Source organism: Seriola dumerili, unplaced genomic scaffold (assembly GCF_002260705.1).
Source record: "Seriola dumerili isolate Sdu_G_001 unplaced genomic scaffold, Sdu_1.0 BDQW01000002.1, whole genome shotgun sequence".
Classification (NCBI taxonomy): Eukaryota; Metazoa; Chordata; class Actinopteri; order Carangiformes; family Carangidae; genus Seriola; species Seriola dumerili.
This window is the reverse complement of record NW_019174257.1, coordinates 1,028,352-1,053,395: the sequence shown is the minus strand read 5'-3', so window position 1 is coordinate 1,053,395 and position 25,044 is coordinate 1,028,352. Positions and strand designations below refer to the sequence as shown.

The window sequence follows — 25,044 nt, the reverse complement described above, 5'->3', positions numbered from 1 at the left end:
AATAAAACAAAATACATAACATTGTAAATCTATAACAACAACAACAGCAATAACCGACTACAACCAGGGGCGGCGCTGCCACAACGGATATACTGACCGGAAATACCGCAAACGGGCGGGAAGTTGAAAATTTGAGAATTTCAGGTTTATAAAAATGCATTTTTCAAGTTAATTTAGGCTTATAAAGGAGAGATTCATCTTCAAAAACAGCAACGAAAGTCAAAGGATTATAATTTGCCAGGTTAAATTCGATCAACGACACAAGCAAACTTCGCTAGCTGTCAGGGGTCGTAGCTACTAGCTTGTTGTTATTGTCTGTCAGAATGGCGGACAGAAATCTTGTGCAGGAGTTGAAGCGTTGGGCGACAGAGGAGTTCAATCTGCCCCCGGACAGCCTGCCAAATGACAGCTATTTTAAAACGTGGGTATCAGTATGTCTATACTATCACAGTTAATACTGAACAGTAGAGGTCCTCACAATCGATGCTCACTTTGCAGCGTTGAAGTAATGTCGGTCATTTGTTTTCCAGGCTCTGTGTTGGGACGGGGAAGTCAATATGGAAATATGTCATCCAACACGTTTTCCAACAGAGGTTAGCATTCACACTGCCTTGCTGTTTTGTAACCTTTTGATCATTTACCTATGGTTAGAGTACTGCTGATTTTCTTGTATGTCATCCCATAACCAACCCAGCCCCTGTTTGTCTGTTCAGCATAAAGAGCATCGTGGCATCTGATAAATGTCTTGGTCTCTAAACTAAACTTCAGTCTCTCCCTCTGTGCTCCCTGTGACTGGGCAAATAATGGATTACAGCTTCTCGATTGTTTCTGTTTTTCCAGGAACGTGAGGATCATGCGTGGCAATCTTCAGTGGTATCCTTTCACACTCTGAAGGAAGGTTTTAAAGGCAGCAATCCAAATGTAGAAATTGTCAAAGTAAATGGGAGGCAAGTGAGCTAAATTTCAAGTCATAGCAAAGGATCTGACTACTTATGTCAAAATGATATTTCAGTTTTCTCCTTTTAATAAATTAGTAAAAGGCTGAATACTTTCTGATTGCACTGTACAAAGATGCCAAAGGGATGCTTTTAAACAGTGTCACCATTCTATAGTTTGTAAGTTTATTTTCAACTGTAAAATGCCCAGGTAGAACAGAGACAGTATCTTGCTCAAGATACTTTTTAGTTTTTTTTGAATACTTATGTTCTATCAATCAATCTATCAGTGTGTCTGCCACCACATGGTCACCCAGCTCGTCCTGTCATTGCATGCAAAGGACAGTATATATACAGTGTGTGCTTTCTTTGGGTGTTCTGGTGCTCCCTGGTTGTGCCTGGTTGAAATCTTAGGGACCTTTATGGTGCATCCCATTCCTTCTCTCCCTTTCTCTCCACCTTAGGACAATTATCTACTAGGCTATTTTATAAACACCCCCAAAAATAATTATACATATGTTTTATTGGTATACTTGGTATCACTCAAATATACACTGAATCTCCTCAGCTACCATGACCACTGTCAGCTCAACATTTGTTGGGTAATTTCCTTGACACTATGATTTTCAAGGTACAAAGTTCTTCAAGACAAAGAGGTAGGCTACAACTTGTTTTCCTTCCCTGTTGTAGTACTGATTGATTAATCTGAATGATCACACTAATGATACACAATGTGCAATTGTTCATTTCAGTAAGAAAGCCACTGATTAGATGAAATTTGCTTCTGTCTGGTGCTGTTTTTGCTTGCTCAGGTGAAGCAGGCTGAGGACCAGAGTGAGGCTGCTAAGCAGAGAGAGCTACAGAGGAAGATAGAGCAGCTGAGAGCTGAGATCAGTCACCTGGACTCTCAGATCAGTGGAACAGAGGAACAATTGGCCACACAAGGTTAGTCCATCTCATACAGTGAGGGCTGGGTGTCATTTGGTAGTTGCAGTATTTACAGTATTCACTTAGTGTTATACACTTTCAGTACTTTATGTACACAATATAAAAGGGTTTCATAGTTCTAAAATATGCTGGGTGATCTCGCACACCGTTGTTTTATACTGTCTTTAATCAACAGAGCAGTCTATCAGTCGTACCTGGAGCCAGGTGGAGGAAAGCCAGCGCAGAGAGCTGCTTCTCCAGGCCTTCAGGCAGCGCTGCATCTTGGGCTCCAAGATGTTATCTGACGATACACAAAAGATCAGGGGGCACTGCCAGGCACTGGAACAGATGGCCAGGTAAGGCTGAAGTTAAATAGAAACTAATAAATTTAACTTATTTATAGACCCATAATAATCACATAGCAGTTCAGATTTTAAAAAAGGAAGTGTTGTGTATTTCAGGAAAGCAGAGGTAGAAGTTCTGTTCGATGATAAGTCTTCAAGCGGCAATGATGGTGACAACCTCAACTCCAAAACCACAACAGAGGCGCAGGTCCTGGTAAGAGCTGCCGAAATCTGGTCTGTATTTTACTGAGCAGAGTTTAAAGAGTAGTGTGTTGCATCTCAGTCATCCAGGTTGTGGTTATCCAAGAAGGGTTGAATTGAAGAACTGGAAGTTGTAGATACTTGAAGACGTTTCACATCCAAGAAGCTTCCTCAGTTCAGTTTGTCTGGCGATTGCAGTGTCAGTGTATATACACAGTGTGTGTGGACAGAGGAGACAAAATAATTCATCAAAATGACATACACTGAATGCTGTCTTTGTTAGGAAACTGCAATGAATTACTGCTGGTTTCACCATTATTTATCTTGGTTTCTGTTTCTTTTGACAGCTTTTTGGAAATTCAGTCTTCCAAATTTGCACATTTGGAAGCAAAAAAAACAGTTGATAAAAAATGATTTACACAAATCTGAGTAATGCAGTCCAAGATGCCTGTAATACATCAGCTGTTGATTGAAGAAAATGATCATAATTTCTTTTATTTTCCACTGTCAGCGTGAAGTGAGAGAGCTGTGTGAAGCCAGGGTCCACTTCTATCAGTCTTTACAAGAAAGTGAACTGAAAACGGCGCAATCTGCAGCCAAACGGTAAGGACTATACTGGATAAAGTATTTGAGAAATCAACTAATCACAAACTGTATTTCAGAGTATTGTCAACTTCTTTCTTGAATTAATAGCTTCTTTCTTCTCTCCCTCTCAGTATGACTCGTGAGCAGAGGACTGCCATGTTTCAGTACTGGTTGAGTGCTGTGGAGGTTGGTCTAATTTTGTCAAATTTCACTAAATATTTTGTTACTTGTGTATATAATGTCTGTAATATTCACTTTGAATTAACATGCTGTTGCTTGTCATTGCATCAGAACCTGTTGGGTGATTATCCTCCAAACCATGTCCTCTCAGCATTACAATATTTAGCTTCCAGAGAACAGAAGGAACTAGAGAACAAACTGGCTTCTGTGGATGTGACCCACGATGTGACAGCTCTGCGGTAAGGCATACCACCATATTACTATGATGTTCTCTTTTCATGTCAGACTATTTCATTCAAAGTTTTCAGTGTTACAGTATTTGGCATGTTCATTGCAGGTTCCGCTATGAAAGCAATCACCTGCTGGACATGTCAGCAGAAGAGGATAATGAGTTGCCACCGGTTAAGACCCTCTTACAGGTTCTAAACACAAACACTCACATACACTTTAATATGAAATTATAATATAAAACGAGGACACGTTCATGTTTTCTGACATCTGTGACAAATGCATTTTTCTTTTGTTGGTTCTGTCTGGGTTTCCAGGCTGCCTGGGAAGAGGTGGAGCAGAGTTTGGTGGAACTGGCTCAGACTCGCTCCAGAGTCCAGCAGCTCAAAAACCAGCTGCTGGCCCGCAAGAAGGAGGCTCAGCAGGAGGTGTCTGGTATTGCAGATGAACTCCATAATGACACCTTGGCACAGTGAGTCCACTTACTGTAGAGTTTATTGATCAGGTCATGAAATCCAGACTGAGATGTATGCAAAAATGTAATAAATCCTCTGAAACATTTTCTATTCTGAGTAATGGGGCATCAGACACCTTCAGACACATTACTGTATGGATCCCACAAATATTTTAGTCTAGTAATTTCCTGTGATGGAAAACAAAAGTCAGGAAAATTATTTTAAGAGTAGGAGGTTATTATCAGTTGTTATTAAGTTAAGATTGAACATTTAGTGTTTGCTCTTTGTCATAATACATTTGCATTTAATTTCTTGAACCTTCTCTGTGTTTTGCTATCAGGTCAGCGCTAGAGCTGGAACTCCAGTGTGTGATGCAGGCAGCAGCCAGAGATCACATCAGAGACCGGTGTATACAGCTGGACCAACATGCCAGAAGCCGACAGGAGGCACTGAGAAACCTCCGCAGCCAGTGGCAGAGCATCCTGGACTTCAGGCAGCTAGTGGTGAGAGTGAATTGACAACCATTTCCTTCTTGTTTTTATATCCATTTAGATACATTATATCAGTGTTTATTCAGAAAAATGTAGTCTATAGGATTTGGTTACGTCTGCTTTTGACTTTCTGGAGATAAACATCTTGAATTGCCAGATTTCTGAACTTAAAATGCAGAGCTGTCAATATATCTGCAACATATATCGTGAAACATATTGTGTTGTGTCTCTGCAGGTTCTCAGACAGGAGCAGATCAGAGGTCTGATTAAGGGGAACTCCATGGCCAAGACAGAGCTGATCCATCTACACAGACAGGTGTGGATGTTCTCCATTTGTGACACTTAAGTAGACAAGTATTTACTTTGTGCTGTGGTGAAAGAGATGTTTTTAAGCTAAAAAAAACAAACTTTTGCCACAAAGTATCACATTTCCGGGAATTTCTTGAGGATTTCTCTCCCTCTGTTTTGCTTCAGTTACAGGAATTCATCCAGGGTAAGTTGGTGCCACAGTTTGAAGATGTCACCACCGCAGCAAACGGACTAAGGAACTCTATTTCTAAGGAGGCCAGACAGTTTGGAGTGGTTTCGCTTCTCACTCTGGACCGCAGGACTGTTGAAGGGTAAGAGAAAGTTGTCTATTTTGTATATAAGCAATCTAATTTTATTTTTGTTCCAGTTTAGAAAAAGGTTCCTAAATCAACACCCAAACTGAGGACTTCATATCTGAGTTCATATTTCACTGCCAGAAACTGAAACTGTATTTGGTAATAAATCGGAAAGGCTTACACAAAACAGGCTGCCAACTTTTTTTTTTCCCTCAGTTGTGTTGAGTTCTTTTGGATTTAAAGATGAATTACAAATTCACAGAGGGAGGGAGATGAGAGAAGCAGAGTAATATCTGTCAGAAAATGATCCTCCTTCATCAGTGGTACACCTGTGGCTCCAGCTGCAGTGCACTAAAGCATTTGACTTTCATTTAGAAAGTGTATCACAAGAAGAGACGTTTTTAATCATACTCTTGATCAAGTGCTGAACAAAAGTAGAAAAATGACATTTTTTCCTGTTTTTTTTAATTTTTTAAATTTTTATTTCAAGAACTCAAAGGATCCCTGCATCGTGGTTGTCCATCCATCGCTTGCAGTCTTCAACCTTCAGCAGAATGTGTCAGAGCCTGGCTTTCCCACTGTACAAGGTGAGAGTTGACATATAGTGCTGAGAAAGTAAGATCTTCCCCTCCTTTGTCTTTTTGCCCAGAGCAGCGGTATACATGCATGTCAGTCCTTCGGTTATATCCGTTTGATTCATAATTTACATGCTGATGATTCAGTTCAAAGCAATTTCCTTTTAATTGAACTTATTTTTTTTATGATTTTATTGAGTAACTATTTGTTATAATCCTATAATAGTTAAACTTATTGAATAATACAGGAGAAAATTATGTTTTCTTTTTATATGGAAAAAATATGATAAATATAATAAAATAGGTGAGCATTAATATGCATGAATTACTTTATAATAGACCAAAAATGTATTGTAAACTATAACGACCATGTGAAAATGGATTTTGAGATTGAATAACATGGTAATGGTATTAGTACTGTTCTGACTATGTGCAAAAACACAACACAAGAGACCTGTTTTCTTTTTAAATCAATTGTGTTATTGGTTATGATAAAATTGCTCTGTCAAGCAGCTTGTCCAACCCATAGTTGTGATATCAAACCTCACAGTTTGAATGTTGTACTATGTCTTTTGTTTATTACATCATTGGAATCAGCTCATCATTAAAAAACAGTCTGTTATTTATATCCTTTGGCTCCAGTGACATTACCATCAGAATCTAACATTGCAACTAACCATGCATTTTAAACCATGAATTTTGCTTCCCACCCTCATGAAAATTCACTGCATAACTTTGCATGTGAGATTTACCTGTGGACACTCACTGGATTCGTATAAAAGTTGTGTTAGAAGCTCCCACACTTCATACTGCTCCTTAAACTCCACCTGCCTAGAGTGGTTTTAATTAACCAGCTGACTCTCACTGCCATCGCTTGACCCCAGTCCTCTCACTAACAGAGCTGATAAAAATAATGTCCATGAAAATCAGTCTTACTGCACAGAGACATAGCAGCAGTAGCCTCGTATCTTCTAGGCTGCTGTGAGTTTGCTTTTTAGGGACATCTGCTAGTTTTACAAACACTACTGTGTAACTTTATCTTTTTTATATGGAATTACTTGTCCTTTTCCCCTTTCTCTGACTTGTAACACAGACTAATTTTTCTCCTTCTTCTTGCTCTTCAGGCTCCAGAGGAGTTGTGTTTCCAGGCGCGTTCCCAGCAGCTTGAGTTACGTTTTCTCCGTCAGTTACTTCAACTTCAGTCTACTGCTCTGCAGAAACTACAGAAGGAAGCCAAAATGCTGCATGCATCTGATCAAAAAGGTAATCAGAGGAACTAATCAAGAGAGGCTCTTATCAGGCTCAAGGGACACAGTGACAAGTGCTGCATTTTGCTGTTTGTATACATGCTGTCTTTAATGCAGACTTTATATTACCTTGGCAAAAATACATTTTTAGAAACTATCATCAGTTTTGGTAACAACAAATCTACTGTTTTTCCTCACTGTGCTTCTTAGCCTTGCTTTCCAGAGTCGTGGAGGAGGATCGGAAGCTTCTAAAGTCTCTCGTCCCAAGAGTCAGAGGCCTCACCAAATGTTGTGCTCAGGGCCTCTCTTATGGGGACCAAGTCAAAACTGCCATCTCTTACTGGTAAGGCACATTCCTGAAGCAGATAACCTACTGTACTGTAAAACAGTTTCAGTTCATTCATTGTTGAGATCTGGGGATGCCTCTACCTTGGCACAGCTTTACAGTGAAGGACATTAGGGAAAGCAGCACAAAACTAGTCTGTCTAACTATGTTACCTAAACCACATCTGCAAATGTGACATGTTCTCATTCAAACAGCCTGCTCTGAATATCCATTAGTATTCTAACAACTTTACTTGCAGTAACTGTTTTACAATGCGAAGGATGATGTGTTTACCATAAGTCATTTCGATAACTGTGTTAAACTTCAGATATGTTTAACACCTATCTGATTATCTAACTACTGGCACTTCATTTGCTTGAACGGACTGCATTGTGGAGATAAAGTGTCATGCTATTAACAAATTGTGGCTGGTCAATAATTCAGTATTATTGTTTGTGTTTCAGTGAAATCATACTTTAATGATATGAATGTATGGTGTACTGTTTTACTCAATTTTGACATAAATGATTTTGAGCAAACTGCAATTATGAACTATGAACCTAAGTTTTTCTTGCCGATTTTTTTTCTGAACATAAATGTGTTATTGTGGATTTATGCTTTTGCTCAGGTGTTGAGTTTCTGGGTTTCTGGTTTACTTATTTTTTGTTTGGTGTGTTCATACTTGTAGGTGGGATCAACCAGTCCAGCATGTCCTCCCTGATGTCAATAGAGGAGGACTGACTTTTCAGCAGTGGCTACAAAGATGGAAACTAGCTGCCAACGCCTGTTAAGGGACACCTCATAGTTTGAAAATATAAAGGAGATCCCGCTCAGCACCTTTCAGTGGCAAAATGTCCATGATATAGTTAAGGATTGATTACCAACCAAGCAAAGTGGGCAACTGCCTGGGGGCCCCAGACCATGAGGCCACTGTTTCATCCATTTTTACTGGTTTGGCAGTTTGATTAGTTACAAATGTGTTATTTGCATCACTATTCCTTTAGTTCATTATTAGCTAATTGTCTGGTCCTGTCTTGTGGTGGTGCCCTGGGATAAAAATTTGTAACACATTAATTATTTTAGTTTATATTGTCCTCAAGAGGACCACATTCCCAAATAAAGATGTGTTTAATCTAATCACAAACTGAGACTGTAAGTATTTCAGCTTGGGAGATTTGGTTGCACAGATCTTAATAGAGACAGCAAGGCACATGCTCAGAGGGTGGTAGGTGGGGGTCAAGGGGGGCCCACAGAAAAGTTTTGCCTTGAGGCACCATAACAGGCTAATCTGGACATAGCTGCAGTAGTTAACAAATGCACAAATACGCTGCAGTGTAAAGCAGAGCTGCAATGATTAGTTACTTGTTAAATGTTTTGATGATTAATTGTTTTAGTTATTCTTCTAGCAAAAATACCAAACATTTGTTGGTTCCAGCTTCTCAAGTATGAACATTTGCTGCTTTTCTTGGGCTTACACTCAAATAAATAGTGTATTTTTTAGGACTTGGACTGTTGGTTGGACAAAACAAGATATTAGATGATGTCTCCAGCTGCTGTAGGACATTTATTACTTGTTTTTTGGTTTTATTATTTTCAATTCATTGAAAATGAAAATCATTAATTGCAGCACTACTGTGAAGCAGTAGTGGTTGTAACTAAACAACACTTTATCTAAGATGTTTATTCTCATCATTACTCCTCTTGATATTTTACCATATGAATCTCGTTTACTAATAAATAATTTTAAATCCAAGTATTTCCTCCTGTCTTCGTTGAAATGCATTAAAATGCAATGAAGTTGTTGAATACTGCCTCTCCAGCTCTAGTGTTGAAGACCAAGCTGAGTCCATGCTGCATTTTGCTCATATGCCTCCAGTAAGATGCAGATTATCATTAGCCTTGTATCGATTTGTCTCACAGACGGCTGAATCCACCGTTGATGTTGTAGTTGCGGGTACAGTGTGAAGTATGTGGCTATCGGTTTGCATGGAGTAACGTTGTTCCTTTGTAGCAGTGAAGGGGGAGTGGAGCAATCTGATTCTTGTGAACTCAGCTCCTCCCATCGTTGCGGCTGCGCAGTTCAATTTTTCACTCCTTTTTTTTCAATTTTTCACTCCTACTCTGGCTTCCGGACGCCAAGACAGACCGCTGCCGCCGAATTTAAAGAGACAGGCAATAGTTATTTTAAATACGATAAACGGCAACCATTGTCCCTTTGCTTATTTCCCGACGCTTCTTGCCTTAGCTTGTTTAATTCGATGGTGATGTTGAATCAAAGTCGCAGCGAGTAGCAGCTTGTCTGTCATCACCCTCCACTCCGTCCTTTTCTGCGCGGAGCCGAGACTGTCCAGCTAGGCAAAGTAGGGTTGCTCGCTGGCAGGCTGGCTTCCCGACCGAGAGGAAGGTTTGTCGGCTAGCCAACAACTGGAGGTAACACCGAAGCTTCCCTCTCAAGTTGTGGTAGCGGCTCTCAAGCCTCCTGTCGCCGGGATAATGGCGAAGATTCAGGCGCACAGCACCGCGAAGCAAATAAACCAAATTCAAGACAAGCCTTACGTTATAACACAAAAGCAAGTGCAGCAGCAGCACTTCCAGAAGCTGAAGGTAAGAAGACAACGGACACGACAAGGGAAAAGTCCCTCAGAGTCAGAACCATTTTGTTCGTCGGATCATTGCATTGGATTTGAGGCTTTTCTCTTTCTCCCCTAACGTCGAGAGTAGTGAAAGGAACGGCTGGCTAACGATAGTTAGCTCGCTGGCCTGTTAAAAGTAATTCATTGCTAAACAGCCGAACATTGACATTTAAGGTTAGATGTGGAAGCTGTGTTTCATTAATGAATGTCTGAGTGACAGTCGAGCGGCACAGTTAGTGGTAGTTTCTTATTTACGATGTCAATAACAGCCACTGTGAGCAAACGTTAACTCAAACCTCGGTTGTGGGAAGTTCCTCCTTGTTCGTTTTTTCAGCCACCCTGAACAAAGTGGAGGACGTCAGCCAGGCTAGCCAAGAACGGCTATTTCAGTTCATTAGCAGCTTCATTACACATTTCTTTGTTATCGCAGTGTTTGAATATTATTATACTGTTTTTGCCAACACGACACTGTTGGCCAGAGACCAGCTGTGACTAAACCTATTGTATAAATTTGTATGTGGGTAGGTGTTGTAAGTGTTAGTGGAGTTATTATCGTCAGTTGACTGGCTGTTGGCTAACGTTAGCTACAACAACCCTCTTTAGATGTGGACTATTTCTGACAATGCTTTGTGTGAACACGTCGTTTATCGTAACCTAACCTAGCTAGGATGTTGTGATTAAAGAAAGATCCAGTGAACAAAAGCAGCTTGGCGTTTCTTGTATTCACCCGTTTTATTTATTTATATAGCGATACTTGTACAGCTTGTACAGCTAACTAGTGCATTTGTTGATACAGCACTTCAGTTGACAATGAAGAAAGCAAACATTGCCTATTTATATAACTTCATGTTAGAAAATGCCCACTTAGGAAATTCAAATATTTCTGTTTGTATAGTGGCACCACTTGAAATTTGATGGTAGCATCTGCCAATATATACCATTATTAGTGAGCCACAATGCAGCATTGATGTATGGACCAACCATTGTCCTGCTATACACGTTAAACTATCTGAGAGCTCTATCTCTGTGAGATCCTGCTTCATCAACAGCACAGCAGGATGTTTGTCAAAAAGCTTCTCCACAGCTCCAGATGAGGCTGATTATGCTTTGTGCTGCATTAATGATCTTTTGTTTTTTCCTTTGTGTTTTAGGTTGAAGATGCCTTGTCATATCTGGACCAAGTCAAAATTCGTTTTGCAAATGATCCTGGCATATACAACAAGTTTCTCGACATCATGAAAGAGTTCAAGTCGCAGAGGTATTTATGCCAATTTATGCAAACAAAGAATATACAAGTGTAATACAGAGATGCACAGAAACAGATGCTACTTACCCACTATCAGTCTCAAGAGTACCAGAAGTTATCGAGTTTTAGTTATACATTTTTAATGAGATGGTTCCTCATACATACTCTTGAGATAGTGATGGTGGAGCTTGTGTGTGGAATTTGATTAGGTTGCAAAACATCACTACCCAGGGATTAACCACACATTTTAGAGCTTTTATCAATAAGTAAGAATCTGCAGATGGCTTCCTACTGTAATTATGCAATAGTTCATATTATCTTGAAATGAATTTTAATTGTGGGATGACAGAAGTTATAATGAGTAATTCGACTGCGTTACTGCTTTTTAAACTAAGCTGTAAGACTGTCTTTGATTAGTAGTTAATTGTTGACATCTTCTATCTGTTCTCCTGAATAGCATCGACACACCAGGGGTGATAAACCGCGTGTCACAGCTCTTCCATGGACACCCAGACTTAGTCTTAGGCTTCAATGCCTTTCTCCCACCGGGATATCGGATAGAGGTCCCCAAGAATGGAATGGCTTTCCTCCAATCTCCGTTCTCTACACAGGTAAGACAGTCTTGTCACAGTTGAAGTTAATAAATCCTCAAAACTAGTGCTTTATTAATGTTCACACTTTTGAAACTTTCAGTGGATCCATCACTACAAACTTATGGCATGCTGAAAATAACTCTATATTTAAGTCCACAGAACTTTAAATTCTTAAGATGAAACAGGTGCACTTGTTCTGCACCCAGAAGAACAGTTCAGTACTCTGTCTGAAAATATTACTCCAAATAAAGCTTCATGTGAAAACAAGGCAGCTAATTTGTCAGTTTATTAATTTTAAATAACAGTCACAGAAATGGAGGAGATTCTTTCACTCTTTTACCATTGGAGTGCCTCATTTTCCTGTATTTGATTTGAAGAAACAAACGCATTCCAACCTTTAAATAGAATTTTAGTGAAGATCCGAAGGTTTGAAAAAATTTGAAATATGCCACACTGAATTACACATATGTAGGGTTAGAGCGTTATCTGTCTTGGACAGTTTGATACAAATATACCTTGTCTAGAATCCAATACAAAAATGATTGCAACGAAAAGTTTGAAAACAATTTGATACACTGCTCTTCAAAACTGATTAGATGCAGTTTGCTTCAGTGGAGATCCAGTTTCAATTCCGTTCACACTAGGTATGATTTTATATTTTGTTTATGCGTTAAGCAAAATTTTGCGCCCTTTAGCTGAGAGTAAGTGAGAAGGAATGCACAGGCTAGTTTCAGTTCTGTCAGTTTCATATGCAGTATAAATCCATGGTTTTATTTCAAGCATTAGCAAACAACAAATAACCAAGAACCAAATGCCAGTGACATTTTCTTCTAGAAGAGAAAATGTCATTGACATTCTTATTTGAGAAGCGGATGGCTTGACTAAGGAATTTGATTGGGCAGCCGGAGCAGAAGTGGAGGTTGTTGCATCGAAAATGTTTTTGACAGCAACATTGATTTTAGAATTTGTCACTGAATATAGTTCAGATGTAGGAATTTGTATCAAAGTAGCCGCATCTCTGAGTGTCACAATGATTTTTTTTTTTTTTGACATAATAGTGTGGTCATTAAAAGTGGCTTCTTGGATGTACACATCTCACCCAGTATAAGTCTAATATTACTGAAGTGAAGTAAACACAAAATAGTGCAAAATAATATTTTTTTTTTTTTACAGCTTGAGGCTTCTTGATAGGAAATGTAATAGAGACGCTGCGTCCATAATCACTCTCTATTTTTACTATCAAGTTCACTATATTTATTGTTAGACCAGTAGTGTATTGTAGTAGTGCATTAACATTGCTGACCACCAAATTTTAACCACCACCTGCATTTGCGTTTACTAGCAAATTTTCTTTTCAAAATTGTAACTGAAGTAAACAAGAATTTGCTACAATTAATGCTTAATGCACCTCTCGTCATCTACCTCGTCATCTTCTTACGGTTTTTCATCTGTGCAGGTATCCCCAGGCCAGCAGGGGAAGAGTCTCACCACTTCTGCAGTGCCTGCAACCTCAGGTAGTGCCTCTGCCGCCCACATTGAAGCTGGACCTGCCCAGACCAGTGAAGCCAAGGCTGCCTCATCAGAGTCCCTACCTTCTTCAACCTCAGCAGGACCTCCAGAGCCTCCCAGCAGACTTTCTCTTCCCCTAACTAGCAGAGAGAGTCAGAATCAGGCCACCACCTCGTCTGTATCCCCACCTGCCTCAGAGACAAGCCCAGTAGAGTTTGACAGTGCCATCAGCTACGTAAACAAGATCAAAAACCGCTTTCTGGATCACCCGGAGATCTACAGAGCCTTCCTAGAGATTCTTCATACATATCAGGTACTGTGGAAATAAAATGTGGTGACTTAAGTTACTTTTAGTTGTGTATTATAACATAATAAAATATAATATAATACAGGCAATGTAGGATTTAGTTACTGAGTTGTAGCTTTTCTTACTGTCCTTCTATTCCACCTCAAATATTTTGACTGTTGTAGAGTTTTAGCAAAGCTGAGTCCCTTCTGAATTACTTTATGGTGTTTTGAATAAAAATTAGCCAAGTAATTAAAGTCATAATTGAAGTACTTTTGTGCAGTGTCAAATTTCCACAGCAATCTGTTCTTGGAGGACATTGACGATGATTGTGTTTCTTGCACTAATATTGACCATGTGTAGCCAGGCCAAAGAATTTCACCTCGGCTCTCTGGCTTTGCATGAAGTTTGGTTCCTCACCTCTGATCACTGCTTCTTACCTACTACCCTGTAGAAAGAGCAGCTGGAGGTGAAGGAGAGTCGAGGCAGCCGGGGCAGCAGCGGGATGACAGAAGATGAGGTGTTTTCTAAAGTTGCCAGTCTCTTTAAGGGGCAAGAAGACCTGCTGGCTGAGTTTGGACAGTTCCTGCCTGATGCCAAGAGATCACTGGTCAGTCAAGCAACAGTTGACAGAGATAGATAATGTTCCACTTTCAAAACAGATGACAAATAAAAAAAGGTTGGGGCATAAACATTTAGCGGTCAGTCTTGGTACTGTTTGTACTTTTATCCCTTTCTGTTTTTTGCGTCACAATTGCTAATGACATTTTGTATTTCTGTGCTACTGCTCTGAAATGTCATGCTGATAATATTCATGTTTAATAGTAGATGTAGTGCAAAACAAGTGTTTTTTCCTCAGAAGTTGACAAAGCATTACAGATCAGTCCAAAAAAGAACCAAAATTATTAATCAATTTATCATTATTAATTGTTAACTATCTTGATATTGATTAATCGTTTAAGACATTTTTCAACAAAAGTGTCAGAAAGTAAATGGTTTTTGCTTCTCAAATGTGAATATGTGCTATTTTTATTCATCGATGAAAGTAAAATGAAGATTTCTAGAATGTGAACGGCTGAATGGGACACCTTGAGCATTTTCACAGTTTTCTGACACTTTATATATCAAATGATTAATTGGGAAAATAATGAAAATCATTGTTAGTTGCAGCCCTTGTCTAGAGAAGTATAGTTTTATCAGCTTTCCCAACTTCTGTGTGCTTCCTCTCCTGTAGTTCACAGGGAGCTCACTGACAGGGGGGAAAGAGCAGCTGAAAAGGCCGGAGGAAGACGACACGATAACCAAGCAGAACAAAAAGAGGCCCAGGCCCATTTTACTGCAGCACATGTCCCCACTGCTGAAGGTAAATTCTGTGTATAGAATACCTGCTTCAGGCTATGCACCAGTGCACATATACATGTCCTTTATCTCCAAAAGGTTCAACAGCACTTTCTTTCATCCCAAAAGCTCCAACTACAGTAACTTTGATAACAGATGCTTAATTGTAAAGATAATTAAGTACTGTTGTCTTTTTTTTATTTAGAAAAAAATGAAGTATTCCTGTACCAAAGATCAGTCCTTTGCTTCAGTTGGGAAACATGGAGTTTTAAGGGAATTCTCCTTCTTTGATAAGGTGAGGCATCATTTTCCTCTGCAGCAATGTTGGATTTCCTTTTTCCTTGGTTCATACTGTTCCGTTGACCAGCTGCCAGTGTACTTCCCTTTTTTTCTCCTCTTTCCTCTATTGCTGTCTTTACATATTTTTTAAAAGTTTTATAATGTGATTGGTCTAATTTCCTTATCAACCCACCCATCATTCAGGTTCGTCGACTGTTTAAAAGCCAGGAAGTGTATGAGAACTTCCTGCGATGCATCGCCTTGTTTAACCAGGAAGTTGTTTCGGGAGCAGAGCTGCTACAGTTAGTCACTCCTTTCCTGGGGTGAGTGGATGGAAAGATGATGCTGGATAAATGATGCTGGTCTTGTAGAAGAGGCTTTATGCTATTACTGCACAAAATGCTGATTTAAAAAAAGACTTTCAGTTCTATTTAAGAATTTGTAATGTTATATTCCAATAGTAGTGATACAACACAGATTTTAAACCTCATTGCCTTTAGATTGGTGGAATCATATTGTGGGAATCACTTGCTCTTTGGTCAGCTGTTCTATTCCTGATTTATCTGTCATTCATGATTTCATCCATCTCCTTCCAGGAAGTTTCCCGAACTGTACACACAGTTCAAGTCATTTCTGGGGGACAAAGAGCTCTCTCATGCTGTGTCAGGGCTGTCGGATCGCTACATGGAGGGGGGAGGGGGCAGGGAGGTGGATTATGCCTCCTGCAAGCGCCTGGGGTCCAGCTACAGAGCACTGCCCAAGACCTACCAGCAACCTAAATGCAGTGGGCGCACTGCCCTATGCAAGGAGGTACATCCACTTACGTTTTACTAAGAGTAATCACTAGATCAGTGCATTGCTTAAAGGTGCCCTGTGGAGTTTTCTTGTAAACAGAGTTTCTGTTTACATTCAGTGATTCTCAGCAAAACACACTGTGTATCCTCCAGGTCAAACAAACATGAAAGTTTGAAACGTCAATTGTTGACATCCATGTTTTCGTTTTCACTGCCACTTGTTTGTGTATTGCTGCATTTTCCAGCACATTATCACCACCTGTAGCTCAGTGAAATACAGTGAAATCAAAAGTCAGCCGCATGCTTGTGTTTGTGCGCACTCATGAATGTGCACATGTACTAACAAAACGGGGACCCAGTCATAAAAACATTTCTCTATAGCACTACTAGTGGTCAAAAACTCCACAGGTTATCTTTATTTAGTGTTAATATAGCAAATGATAGAATAGCCTGTCAAATATTTCCCTTTGGAAAGGGTTATACAGTTGATATTGATTAATCAATGAGATTTGTGTCTGATTTGTGTCTGTATGTGTGTAGGTGTTGAATGACACCTGGGTGTCATTCCCCTCCTGGTCAGAGGACTCCACCTTCGTCAGCTCGAAGAAGACTCCTTATGAGGAGCAGCTGCATCGCTGTGAGGATGAAAGATTTGAGGTACGTACATCCTAACAGGGAATCTGTGTATGTGTCTTGTAAAGCAGAGAGGTTTGTATAAACATCACAAATTACTCAATATGTTTTTTATCTTTTTGTGACCCTGCTCTTTTAAAAGAAGAGATAAGGTTGAACAAATACAGTACATACTGTCTTTTTCAAACCTCTGCGTCTGTAATTCTCCACTTTTAGTTGGACGTGGTTCTGGAGACAAACTTGGCCACCATCAGGGTGTTAGAGAGCGTCCAGAAGAAATTGTCCCGCCTTTCACCAGAGGACCAAGACCGATTCAGATTAGATGACTGCCTGGGCGGCACCTCTGAGGTCATCCAGCGTCGTGCTGTGTATCGTATCTATGGTGACAAAGCCCCTGAGATCATTGAGGGACTGAAGAGGAGTCCCGCCACCGCTGTGCCTGTGGTGCTGAAGAGGTCAGGACTGTTTTTTTCTCTTTGGTGTTGGCATTATTTAAGATTTCCTCACTTGTTAAACATTTACTGAAAGAAATGTAAAGGCTGAATTCCTCTGTTTATGATCTTACTATCTCAGATGTCACCAGCTTCTTCATATAGGACATGTTGTCTGGACACTTTAAGCACATATTGAACTGTTGTGCTTGTGCACATTGAGTTTAGACATTTTCACTACCAGCAGGGAGGTTTAATCAAGTGACAATATGATGGAAATGTTGGTTTGGCAATAGCATAAATAGGATCCTTGTATCAACAGGCAGGGATCGTTGTGCGCCCTGCTAACAAGGGTCAACCATACCAGCAAAAGCTGTTAAAAATGGTCTGTGTGCTCAGTGTACTCCACGTAGGCACTTGGAAATCTGTGTTTTAAACATGGCAGGCTTCTACGTAAAGAATGAATTCTGTAAAACTCGTTTCCTTACATTGATACTTTGTTCTGTAGAATGAAACTTTTGTACATTTGGACAAGCAAGTGCTCTGGCACGTGTTAACATTACAAATTCATGAACATGCCTGTGTTTTCTGAAGTATCTACATGAAAGTTGTGTCATTCTCTGCAGGTTGAAAGCCAAGGAGGAGGAGTGGAGAGAGGCCCAGCAGGGTTTCAATAAGATATGGAGGGAGCAGTACGAGAAGGCCTACCTGAAGTCCCTCGACCACCAAGGAGTCAACTTCAAACAGAATGACATGAAGGCCCTGCGCTCAAAGAGTCTTCTCAATGAGATTGAGAGCGTCTATGATGAGGTAAAGCCTCTCGTCGTATCTGCAAGCTTAACACGAGGCCATCATAACATGAAAAGATAATTAAGTGTGCAGTGTCATGACATTCCTGTATAATTTTTGGGCTAGCTTGTAAAGCCACACCAGAGGTTGGACAAATAAGACATCATTTACTATATTTTAATGATTATAATTTTAATGGTATTTTTTTTTCATCCTTTTGTGTAGTGCTGCTGTTAGAGGAAAATGTCATATCTGTTGATAGGAGATTAATTTCCCTGAGGTCAATAACACGATTAAAATGGTTCATTAAAATCAACGATTTTCAATTTCCAACTCCGCCTGTCGGAGTGTATCCTCCTGAATTTTACCTCATTTAACTGTGTTTTTCTGTTTATCTCAGCGTCAGGAGCAGAGTACAGAAGAAGGTGGAGTTGGCCAGCAGGGCCGTAACGGCTCTGGTTCAGCCTCGTCCAGCGAGCCTCACATGGTGTTTACGTACGAGGACAAACAGATCCTGGAGGACGCTGCCTCGCTCATCATCTACCACGTCAAACGTCAGCCCACCATCCACAAAGACGACAAGGACCACATCAAGCGCATCATCCAGCACTTTGTCCCTGACCTGTTCTTCTCCCGCCGCGGTGAGCTCAGTGATACTGAAGACTGGACAGATGAGGAGGCTGAGCCTGAGGAGGGAGGAGAGAGGGGAGGAGGAGGTGGACCAGCACCAGCAGCAGGGGGAGGAAATGGTAATTCTAATAATGCATCAGGAGCAGCGGCAGCTACAGGTAGTCAGTCTCAACCCCAACCTGCCCAGTCCCAGACCCAGACCCAGACCCAACCCCAGCAGCAGCTCAACGGTGAGTCCAGGCGAAGGCGCTGCAGCCCATCCCAACCTGCAGACACAGAGGCCTCCACCACCTCTAGTAGCATGAGTCAGCCTGCAGGAACCACCACATCCACCCCTGGATCTACACCTATGGAGACGAGTTCAGGTGCAGCCGGGGAGAAGGTGGACCTGCGTGACCCTGAAGCAGAGCACCAGAAGGAGCTGGACGGCGTCTACAACCTTTTCTTCGTCAACAACAACTGGTATTTCTTCTTGCGGCTGCACCAGACTCTGTGTTCGCGGCTGCTCAGGGTTTACCGGCAGGCGGAACGGCAGCTGCTGGAGCACCGAGCTGAGCAGAGCAGAGAGAGGCTGCTGATGGCCGAGGGACGGAGGGAAAAAGCATGTGATCTCGCCATGGAGCTCCGCCTCAAACAGCCCAGTAAGTTCAGCCACTGGTTGGTCATAGAAATTGTTGAAATGGTTAATGTCTTGAACTTGAGTTGGGTCAAACAGCTGTCATATGTGACTCAACAGGACAAATAAGCTCAGAGGAGGAGGCTATTTTATTTCACATCCTTGGCCTATGATTAAGAGCTTTAATATACATATTACCTCATCAGGGAGATAATTCATTAATGTAATTAATGAGCACTGATTCATAAGGCACATTCAAATCAAACTGTTGATGATATCAGTTCACCTAAATTATTCCAGGACACATGGTGTTGTAGCACATGGTACTATATGATAAAGGGAAAGACTTGATTGAAAAATATTCCAGATCTGTAGAAAGACTGATGCTTTTCTTTTTCTTTGCCTCGTCAACATTTGAAACAGCAGAGGGTAGCACAATATCTGTTTTTGGTGTTCTAAGTAGGCTTGCTTCAGTATTCAATAATATTGAATTGCAACATTCAAAAATATTTTTCATAATATCGAGAAAAATAAATCTTTTTTTTTTTTCCAGTTTTCCAGTCTGCCCTGCTGGTGCAACCCTCATATCACTGCTTTGCTTACTGTACACTACCTGCATGTGACAAATAAAGCATTGAACTGCTGCTTAGTGACAGCAACTTTTACCTGAAAGATAAAATACAATAATATAATTATGTACTATTTAAAAACAAAAAAATAGAAACATAAAATACAACAATATAATTACTGCAAATAAGAGAAAATCATCAAGTAATCTGCTCATAATCTTCTCAGTTAATCAATTAAACATCAGAAAATGGTGAAAACTGACATATCATTGAGTACAAGGTGACGTCATTACCAGGTACAAGGTGTGTTTAGTCCGACCAACAATCCAAAACACAAAAATAATTAATTTGCTATAATATAAGGCCATGAAATGTTGGTATTTTTGCTTGAAAAATTACTTGAACATTTAATCAATTATCAGAATAGTTGCAGATTGCTTTTCTTTTGATGGATTAATTGGCTAATCTTTGTAGCACTATGGCAGAAACCGGGCATCAGTTTTGACTATTGATATCCACACTGCCAAATTAAAATCACTGCTTTTGGTTGAAAACTGCATTTGAACTTCAGTATTGTACTCATGGTAAAGATGAGCACATGGTGTCCAAAACCTGTCCTCGCTGTGGCAACAGACCCACGCTGACACTGCTCACTCGATAGCTGCATTAAATACGTTGTAATTACATGCTGTTGTAACAGAAGTGACATCCCTTTGTTTCCACAGGTGAGGTGGAATTAGAGGAGTATTACCCAGCCTTCCTGGACATGGTGCGCAGTCTGCTGGATGGCAACCTGGACTCCACACAATATGAAGACACACTGAGAGAGATGTTCACCATCCATGCCTACATCGGCTTTACCATTGACAAGGTCATCCACAATATAATTCGGCAGGTAAGCAAAATTTCACTTTCACCTTTTTTTTTTTTTTTCCAAGGTTGTCCTCTTCCACATTTCTGTTTCTAACTCTCCACCTTCTTATTGTTCAGCTGCAGCACCTAGTGAGTGACGAGGTGTGCCTGCAGGTGGTTGATCTTTACCTGGCTGAGAGGAAGCGGGGGGCAGCTGGGGGGAACCTGTCCTCACAGTGTGTCAGAGCCGCTTGGGAGACGAGCTACCAGTGGAAAGCTGAGAGAGTCATGGCTGAGGAGAACTGCTTCAAGGTGAGCACAATGTCCTGATGAATGTTGTGCTGGGTTATATATTTGGCTGTGACATTTTGCTGCTATTTGAAGTAGTCAAATCATTTTCTATTATCAACCTCCATTTTCTCTGCAGTAGAAATATGCTGTGTACATGTGTCATTTTAGAGGATAGTTTTCTATATCTCAGAACACTAAATACACCCAGAAAAGCAAAGTACATCACTAATAACTGTGTTTGTAATGGAGGGTTTAAGGAATAATGACCATGATTGTAGAAAAAGAGAGCTGCTGAAGGTGAATCATTTTCACACATCATTTTTATCTTTTTACTTCATAGTTAATTCTCTTCATTTTTCAGAAGATGTTCAGTTCTATTGCTTAGTTAGTCACAATTTCACCTCCAATGTTATACCTAGGGCTTAATCTGTATTCATTTGGACATAGAAGTGACACTAGTTATAAGCAGCCAGTTGTACTACAGCAGCGGAACAGGTTTTTTAAAAAATGTACTTAAATGTATCATTGGATCAGCTGCCATAACTGTCTGCATCTTTCTCTTGTACCAAAGTTGTGTTTATAGATTTAAACAACTTTTATATTCCTGTAGTTGATTTGGGTTGTTTTACTTATGTTTCTTTACATCTTGGGTCATCAGGTGATGTTTATCCAAAACAAGGGCCATGTGACGATGACCATTGAGCTGCTGGACACTGAGGAGGCCCAGGCTGATGACCCATTAGATGTACAGGTAAACACAACTTTAAAATTGTTTAAATGCTTGCTTTTCTGATTGAAGTTGCATTGAATTTATTAAACTTGATGGAACTCGCCCTCTTTCTCCCTCAGTGCCTGTCGAGCTACATGGAGCAGTTTGTAGGAACAGAGTCCAGTCTGTGCTCACAAGCAGAGGGCTACTTCTTCAAACCCGTATTTCTGCCCAGGTATGACAGTTTGACATTACTGTCTGTACATATCTGATTTAAAGACATTTAGACCAAACCACTTCTCCTTTTAAGTGGTTAGGACCAAACTATCCATGCACTTGGAACAGATCTCATGGGGCTTTTTTTCTCTTTCCTACATGTTTTCCTACACTTTTTAGTAAATTGCACTACAGCACTACAACAACAGAAGAAAGTTAGAATTTCTGCACACTGTCAGCAGCAAGTTTTGTTAGAAACAAAATATTTTGGTCATACAAAACATTGCGTTTTCAATAAAACTTAGTGATCAAAGTCTGCAGGAATTCAAACTTTCTTTTGTATCTAATATACTTTCAGTGTACATTCATTTGCTGCAAAACATCTGCTTTAGGTGGAATTTGCACAACGGAGGAAGTGGGCCATCACCTGTTCCCACACATATCTGACTTCAGTGTCATATTGCCATTAGAGCTCCTGTCATCTCAGATAACATTCGTAAAGTTTAACAGGGTCTATTTCATATGTCATTCAGTTGCTCTCAGATTTTGTTGGACAGATAGTGTGATTTGAATGAACCTTTTTAAGATGTGATGAATTTCTCAAATGTGTCTGTTCTCGTAGGAACCTGCGGCGTTTCCGTCGCTGGCAGGTGCGGCAGGTGGAGGCAATGCGCTGCAGGAGAGAGTGGCACCGCCAGCTGGGCGTGGAAAACGCTGGGAGTTTGGACTGTCGCTTTAAACTCAACACTCACAAGATGGTGTTTGTCATGAACTCTGAGGATTACATGTACCGCCGAGGAGCGCTGGTCAAGGCCAGGAAGGTAGGGTGCAATCTGCATTTAATTTCACACATGAGTTTATGTTGTGATGAGTCAAAGGTGTTCTGGTGAATCTGGGTGACATCTGGAAAATCTAACCCTGCTTGTACATTCTCTCTTGGGTAAATCCTGCTTTGTGTTTTCTCTTCCTCCACAGTCGCAGCACAGAGTGGCAGCGAGCCAGCACGAACGCTTTGACAAGTGGCACCAGGGCTGGCTGGCCAATCACGTTACATCCTCGGCTGAACGCTCGGTGCAGAACTGGCTAATGGGCGAGGAGGAGGAGGACATGATCCCCTGCAAGACTACCTGCCTGTCGACCGAGGTGAAAGGGCAAACGGTCAACAGATACCAAGTTCATTACAGCGGTAGCAAAGCCCCGGCCTCACCGTAGAGGCCTGCATAGAGATGGACGTGCAGTATGCGAACACACAGGTAAATGCATGGACTTACAGGACATTCATACACTAAACACAGACATAAACAGCTGCAGTCACACTTCTCCACCTTCCTCCACAACATGTTCACTCACTCACTTTCACTCATGGATGAAGAAACTAGCAGAAAAACACAGCGAGTCAGTGAATGAGTGCACAGTGAGAGGAGTGATGATGTGGAGCAAAGGACCAACACAGACAGTGCAGTGATCAGTGAGAGTGAACTCGGCCCTGAGTGATGGGACGAGTTGGACACAATGGCACAAATGGAGATCATCATCCTCATCATTCTAGCTTCTCTGGTGGCACTAACAGTTGATAAGACTCATGGACAGAGACAGTTGATCAGGCAAGAAGTTATGAGATCATTAAATTTGTTTCAGAAATGTGAATGTCTGTTTTTCCTTTTCTTTTTTAAGTCAAGTGTAGTTTTTAGCTTCTAAAGCCAGAGAGCCTTCTGCTTGTTGGTTGGTTGGTTGGTTCATGCGTGTTTATATGGAGAGATAATGGTAAACGTGTGTATGTATGTGTATCCTGCTCTTCATTTTGTCTGTTTGTATGTCCAGTACAGGCTCTTCAACTCTAGTAATTGCATCATTACTGTATGTGCATATATACAACAGGGATCCTGTTTTTTTTTTTTTTGTTTTTTTTTTTATATATATGCATCTACATGAGTTGATTGATACATCTAAAGATCATGTGGTTCTTTACAGTGTTTGCTGTCAGCCAACTCTTGATGTTTGCAGTTTGTTTTTTGTATTTTCTTTCCCTTTTTTGTGTTGTAGCGAAACAAATTATCACCAGGGCAACAGAGTCCTTAAAATTAATTGGTTTAATATTGATGAAGCAGTCAAATTATGTATCATATTCATGATTTCACCAAATGTTTACTTTGCATTGTCTTTTTTTGCATACTGACATTGAAAATAAAAGCAAAATATCAGTGTTAAAATAGAATGTATAACATTTATCCTGTATCAGTTATCATAAAATAAACAACCTAGTTGTGACCTTCTTAGATGTTGACTGACAGGTTGTTTGTTTTTTGGCTTGAGAGAAGTTCAACATACAGACTGACTGAGTGCAACTCAATTGATACATTGGTTTTGCAGTATGTTGATACCAAAACAGTCAGTGAGGTGGCTGCATGCAAAACTATAAAAATGTGCTCAGTAGAGCACAGACCTCTGCTAAGGCCAGTGTGAAACAACATAGACCAGACTTCAGAGAAAAAACTAATTCATAGTAAATGATCCGGATCTGCCCCACATTGCAATGGGGCCCTCCCTGGCCCACGCTCCATCCCTCCACCAAGTTTGGTGGAATTGTTAAGAAGTGTAGATGTTCAGATTTCTTTTTTTCTGAGCACTTTAAGGACTTTTCAAGCATGTTGGTGATAAAAGCTGAGACTGTGATTATTACGGGTACAAAGGAGGTTATGTTTGTTTTTTGTCAGCAGGATTACGCAAAACTCCTGAAACTTGGTGAAGGGATGGGCCATGGGCCAGGGAAGAACCCATTAAATTTTGGTGTGGCTCCCCTTGAGGCAGATCCAGGATTTTTTTTTTTTTTTAAATCACTTTCCTTAACATTGAATGATTGTGCTTTTTTTTCTCACATTTCTGCCAATTTGTCTGGAAATAATGTATGGATCTTGATGTGAAAAAAATATGTTGTTATGCATTGAGATCTATTGAGTTTGTACAATTTGAAGCTGATCCAGATCTGAGAGACGTGTAGGATTGTTTGGCCTTGGAGGACGTGTGCGCTCTGAGTGCCACTCTAGTGTTTAGATTTAGTTAGGCAAACTCAGTCTGCTGAGGAAGCTCGTGATAGAGCTGAAAGCCCCAGAACTGCCACTAATCCACTTTGTGGTGAGATTGTTTTGACAACTGTTGTTTCCAAGATCCAAGGTGTTTTTCGTCTAAGATGGAAAAGACTGTTGTGTTTTATGTTGGATTATGAGGGTTTGTTGGATGGTGATTTGACACAAAGTTAGCTGTGTTCTCCTTTGATTTTTGTGGGCGTTTCCTCTTTGCCAAGAAGCAAGATTTCCAGGCTTCTCAGGATGATTCATTTTTCACGGTTGGCACACTGAACATAACAGCGTCAGACTCAGTCTGCCCACCAGGAATGAGGAAAAATAACCCATCAAATCCCTAAACACTGCCAGTACTTTTGGACGAGTTCCTCAACCTCAAGAACAGGACCTGCAGCACGGCACTTCACCACCAGGCTGCACGTCTTCGTAGAGGTAAGAGGGGGGGCCCAGCC

General features: G+C 40.6%; 2 protein-coding genes across 2 annotated transcripts; both read left to right on the top strand.

The window, feature by feature from the left end:
* The first annotated feature begins 136 nt into the window (after positions 1-136).
* Positions 137-8,481, top strand: haus5 (HAUS augmin like complex subunit 5). Its single transcript, XM_022770428.1, has 19 exons — positions 137-421; positions 531-593; positions 841-873; positions 1,567-1,591; positions 1,748-1,880; positions 2,059-2,218; positions 2,324-2,420; positions 2,919-3,010; positions 3,124-3,178; positions 3,284-3,411; positions 3,510-3,591; positions 3,718-3,872; positions 4,196-4,358; positions 4,582-4,662; positions 4,821-4,966; positions 5,442-5,538; positions 6,651-6,789; positions 6,984-7,116; positions 7,787-8,481. Exons 1-19 carry the CDS (start codon positions 324-326, stop codon positions 7,887-7,889), a joined length of 1,983 nt encoding a protein of 660 aa, XP_022626149.1. The 5' UTR covers positions 137-323; the 3' UTR covers positions 7,890-8,481.
* A 1,110-nt stretch (positions 8,482-9,591) lies between these two features.
* sin3b (SIN3 transcription regulator family member B) lies at positions 9,592-23,834 on the top strand. Its single transcript, XM_022738962.1, has 19 exons — positions 9,592-9,702; positions 10,883-10,989; positions 11,435-11,588; positions 13,027-13,392; positions 13,820-13,975; positions 14,600-14,728; positions 14,909-14,998; positions 15,187-15,305; positions 15,579-15,792; positions 16,317-16,433; positions 16,626-16,864; positions 17,467-17,650; positions 18,030-18,900; positions 20,170-20,339; positions 20,435-20,608; positions 21,246-21,338; positions 21,437-21,531; positions 22,135-22,333; positions 22,488-23,834. Exons 1-19 carry the CDS (start codon positions 9,592-9,594, stop codon positions 22,722-22,724), a joined length of 3,825 nt encoding a protein of 1,274 aa, XP_022594683.1. The 3' UTR covers positions 22,725-23,834.
* Positions 23,835-25,044: the final 1,210 nt, after the last annotated feature.

What these genes read in the sequence shown, in the direction of transcription:
- sin3b (XM_022738962.1), top strand. Translation starts at nt 9,592, where the DNA reads ATGGCGAAGATTCAGGCGCACAGCACCGCGAAGCAAATAAACCAAATT. An exon ending in GCTCCGCCTCAAACAGCCCA is followed by an intron (nt 18,901 to 20,169) that starts GTAAGTTCAGCC and finishes TTGTTTCCACAG; the next exon opens with GTGAGGTGGAATTAGAGGAG. An exon ending in AAACCCGTATTTCTGCCCAG is followed by an intron (nt 21,532 to 22,134) that starts GTATGACAGTTT and finishes CTGTTCTCGTAG; the next exon opens with GAACCTGCGGCGTTTCCGTC.
- haus5 (XM_022770428.1), top strand. Translation starts at nt 324, where the DNA reads ATGGCGGACAGAAATCTTGTGCAGGAGTTGAAGCGTTGGGCGACAGAG. An exon ending in GCACTGGAACAGATGGCCAG is followed by an intron (nt 2,219 to 2,323) that starts GTAAGGCTGAAG and finishes TGTGTATTTCAG; the next exon opens with GAAAGCAGAGGTAGAAGTTC. An exon ending in TGGACTTCAGGCAGCTAGTG is followed by an intron (nt 4,359 to 4,581) that starts GTGAGAGTGAAT and finishes GTGTCTCTGCAG; the next exon opens with GTTCTCAGACAGGAGCAGAT.